The following is a 4,619-nucleotide window of genomic DNA, read 5'->3' as shown; positions in this document are numbered from 1 at the left end:
AAAGAAAGTGCAAGTGACCTTAAACGGTTAAAGGCTCCGTCTAGAGCGCCCAAACGTCTATGCAACATTCAATATTATAGAGTATGAATGAACATCAATGGAGGGTATAAAAGGTTCGGTCATGACTGAATATAATTTTCTTACTGATTTAGTATCCACCATTCATAGCCAAAGATAAATTCGGTTTGCCATTCTATCTGTAACGTCTAGTATCACGCACTAAGAGCTATTTAATGTACAAATATTCTCGATAAATGCCTGTTTGCCTTATGTTGTTCTGCAAGTTCTTATTTCAGGGCTACCAATCAAGGTAAAAGATATCCTTAATGAGTAAACAAATACGCCCAAGATAAGCAAGGTTCAAGGCAAGAATCGTTTAAAGTGAAAATGAGAGTGATTGTTCCATAAACATGCACGTGACGCGGGATGATCCATAATGGATTATGATTTAAAATTGTGTGCGAATGCAAAGCTACTTCCGATTGGTTAACCATCTCGCCTATAGTTGCGGGTTACTTTAGAGCTTTTATTTATTGACTTGAGATGCTGAGTACCAAACAATCGTCTTAAGGCGAATATAATTGTTTTCTTCTTCTCGAAAAACTTCGCTTCTACAAGAATCCTTCAACCTCTGATCATAGGCGCTTTGTTTTGTTTAGCCCTTAAAAAGAGATTTTCTGCTAAGGTATCAATTGAAGGAAAATTCTAAATATAATTTCATCGAACTTTATTTATTTATATATATATATGTACGTATTTTCTTTGTTAGACAATTCAGTGCATTTGTTTATAATTAAAATTTATGTTGAATATTGAAAGTTTCAACGCAAGCTGAATATAATGTAACTTGAACTTTAATTTGGATCCGTAGTTGTAGCTAAAGTTGCATCTGTTGTTGACTTGTTATTAGTATCGTCATCATCGTCGTCGTCATCATCATCATCGTCATTATCCTTATCACCATTTTTATCGGGTTTACAAGGAGGCGGAGTCGGACGTAATAAATAAACATGTTTATAGACTACAAATGGTGGCGGTGGTAAAGCTGGTTGTGGCCTATGAGCTGGCACCATACTTTGTACTGAATTTAAAGCATTTTGAGCAAACGAACGTTTCTGCTGCAATAAACCACCCAATAGCGCCTGCTTTTGTTGCACCAAATTTCCAAGTAAAGCTTGCTTTTGTTGAACCAATCCGCCAACTAAGCTTTGAACTTGTTGCAATTTGCCGGACACTGCCGAAGATACACCATGCAATAGAGCATTTGGGTCTACGGCAGGAGCGGCGGGGCCATGTTTAGGTGGTGGCGGACCTAAATTTTTATTAATAAAGTTTTTTTTTTGTTTATTAATTAATTAATTTTCTTATAGATTGATTGTAAACAGTTCTTAATAATTAACCTTGATGTATAGCAATCACTTTGAAGGCATTCACGTCTTGAAATGGCAGCACAACTAAGACGATAATTGCACATAATATTAACGAGTATTTAAACATTTTATATATATATATATATATATATATATATATATATATATATTTTTTTTTTATAAATTAAAAAAAGTACTTAAGCTTTATAATTAAAATTTTTGAAATTAGTTTTGAAGCGTGCGGCCAAACTTGCGTATTATATTGGAAAACTTCTCAACCCGATCAGATAATGTTTAAAATAAAATCATCGTTGAATTCAGTTAGAAGCTTTTATAATAGTTGGTAATGTATATGAAAATGGCAACAACACCATCAATAGTATGTAAATATGTTAGAATAAGTTTTATTCTTTGCGATTTATGTATGCGTACAGTTTTGGTTTCTCTCTGCCTATATTGATACACACAATAGTAAAACTTATGTTAATTTCATAAGAAAACTATAAGACGAGAAGAATCTTGAATATCCACTACTATGTGCGGTGTACGAGATATACACAAATAACCTAACGCTAATAACTAATATTCATCTTATCACTTCAGTGTGAAGTGAATTCCAGCTAAGAGTTGATTTAGTCAAATCGATCTAAGAGTTGAGATGATACTCCTTCTTTAACGAAAATTTCCAATTTACGCGGATTATCCTGAACGTAATTAATTTTCAATCAGTCTGAGCATTGAATTTATTAAATTGAATTTGCACGCTCTCTTGTCTTGTCTGTCCCATTAACCCATTACACACGTCGTCCTGCAAATTACATTTTATCAACTATCCGTTAAACGTAATCAATTGCGTTTTCGATCTTCTGCCAAGAAATCAAATCCAGAACAGATGATCTATTGAGTTGAGTAAAAAGTATTCAATTGTCTACTCTCGATTAATAAGGCGGCAGGAGATAATCACGTGGCTAAAAGGGTAACTTGCGCATTTATATTCAGCCATTTTTGCCAAATAGCTGAATACAAGACAGAATTTGACATGTAATTATCTCCTGACATATCTAACTCTTTTTTTACACGGTAGATGCTTTTCTTGAATATCTATGCAAAAAAAAAAAAAAAAATCGTGTAAAAGATATATACGAGCTATGAGAAATTTGATGATTTGTTTCACAACTTGAAAAAATCGTGCAAAAAAAGCAATAATGAAATCCATACTACATGTTTATAAAACAATTAATTTTTATTACAAAATACTAATTAAAATTATTGCACGGTGAATATTCACTTCATAAAACTAATTTATCAACAATTCGAACTGAATCGAAACTGCAATCACCAGTAGCTATGTCGGATATGTTAAGCACAACTGTCGGCATTGGTTCAAATGAAGAATTCCCCACATATATGGGTATAAACCGATTGATTTCTGATCACGGTATTCCCTTAATTGTATTTTTTTTGCTGTATATATACGTTTGCCTGAGACACTGCCAGTACAACGAATTCGCGTAACAAAAATATATTTGCTGTCATTGGTGAACCGTACTATTTCAAAATTCAAAAAATGGTTGAGTATATATAGTGTATTATCTACCATTGGTGAACCGTGTTATTTCAAAATCTTGTTAAAAATCGTGTAGACACTTTACTTGAACTGTCAAACTCTAGAGCAGTAGGTATTGTAATATTCCCCAGATATATATATTATGTATATGCACGCATGTGTATATACCGATTTATATAAATGAATTCCTATATACCTTTACATTCATTACAGGGGTTTTACACTTCATCTAAGCAATTTATTTCTGAATTTATAAGTTATGTGCTCTGTAGGGACCATTATTCACTATGCTTTATAGATTACCAGTTATGGCCAACTTTTCAATATTTATTAGTTAACAATGAATTGTTTATTATCCGTTATTCACAGATCGCCAGGAGGTTAATTGCCAAGAGTAGAATAAAAAGACGATGTTTCTTTGTATTAAAAATTCCCGCATCTCATAGATGAGTTTTGCCAGCGACTATATTCCAAAGCTCATAGCTCTATTCATTTTTAGAGAAAAAAAATTCCAAATCTATGGAGACAACTCTCTCTGCACATAGAACTTTACTTTGATCACAAAAACAATGCGAAACATATCATACCTTTAGATGAGAAAAATGTTAAAAAAATTAAGTCACAGAAAACGTAAAGAGTTAAATTATTAATAATTTTATGTATGGAAATCGCAAGCAAAAATGTTACTATGCACGCGTCTCTTAAATGGTCGTATTCATTATCTTACCTGCCAAATATATCAAAGCTTTCTATTGTTCATCTATATATGTAGTTAGGAGTTCAATTAAATACGACACTAATTGATATGTAAGTGTTGTCGCGTTTCGTCTTGTCTACTTATTGTACTCTTGAAATTATTTATAGAAAAAACCAAAAAAAAAAAAAAATTAAATATATTTTCTATACGCGCCCGCGCTTTTCGGCTTCAAGTCCGATACCAATGTCTCATTCAAATTCTTTTTAATTATTTGTTTATCATAATAAATAAAAAAACGAATAATAAATTTCAATATTAAACAAAACAAAAAAAAAAAAAACAACATATACATCATTTCAATACTGTTGTGATGCTTTGTTCTATTTACCTTTTGTATGTCGTCAAGTTGGAAGGTAAACGACGCTAAGCGTTTGTTCGATTAATTTGAATGCTCTTAGATTGTTTTCTTTTTCTTTTTCTTTTCCTTTTCCTTTTTTTTTTTTTTTTCATTTACGCCTATTGAATGCTGGTAAACCGTTGAGTTCTTTCTTAATTAACTTTTATACCCACCTTTTATAATTATCGCACAAAGACTCGAAACATATTGACTTTTGTTAGAGACTCATTATCGATGTAAAAAAATATGAAAATTGTAGACGTAGACGTAAAGTATTGAAATTCTCGATGCAATGCAACAACAGAAAAAAATATAGGTAGACTTCGATTCGGTCTATTTTATTCTTCTGTTCTTCTCTCCCTTATTATCCACCAATTTTGTCTTGATCAATTGCTTTGTTTGGACTAATTGATCGATGAAAATAAATTCGTCGAAATAGGATCGCAGCGATCCTGGACAGGATTTTCAAGTAACAATAAACTTAGTTAAACATTAGCAAACAATTTTGAAAGAAGAGGTGACTTATACTATTAGATAGATTTCGATGTGATTATATGTCACATTTAAAATTGGAACGCGTCTTTGTTG

The 4,619-nt window shown here is 31.9% G+C and overlaps 1 protein-coding gene across 1 annotated transcript; it reads right to left on the bottom strand.

Annotated features, from left to right (window-relative positions):
* Positions 1 to 712: 712 nt before the first annotated feature.
* LOC119642373 lies at positions 713 to 1,526 on the bottom strand. The gene is made up of 2 exons (XM_038041517.1): positions 1,401 to 1,526; positions 713 to 1,312 (listed from the first exon to the last, which is right to left on the bottom strand). The coding sequence occupies exons 1-2, from the start codon at positions 1,495 to 1,497 to the stop codon at positions 855 to 857; spliced, it is 555 nt and encodes a 184-aa protein (XP_037897445.1). The 5' UTR covers positions 1,498 to 1,526; the 3' UTR covers positions 713 to 854.
* Between the last annotated feature and the right edge of the window lie 3,093 nt (positions 1,527 to 4,619).

Source organism: Glossina fuscipes, unplaced genomic scaffold, assembly GCF_014805625.2.
Source record: "Glossina fuscipes isolate IAEA_lab_2018 unplaced genomic scaffold, Yale_Gfus_2 0, whole genome shotgun sequence".
Classification (NCBI taxonomy): domain Eukaryota; kingdom Metazoa; phylum Arthropoda; class Insecta; order Diptera; family Glossinidae; genus Glossina; species Glossina fuscipes.
This window is presented reverse-complemented; position numbering and strand designations above follow the sequence as displayed.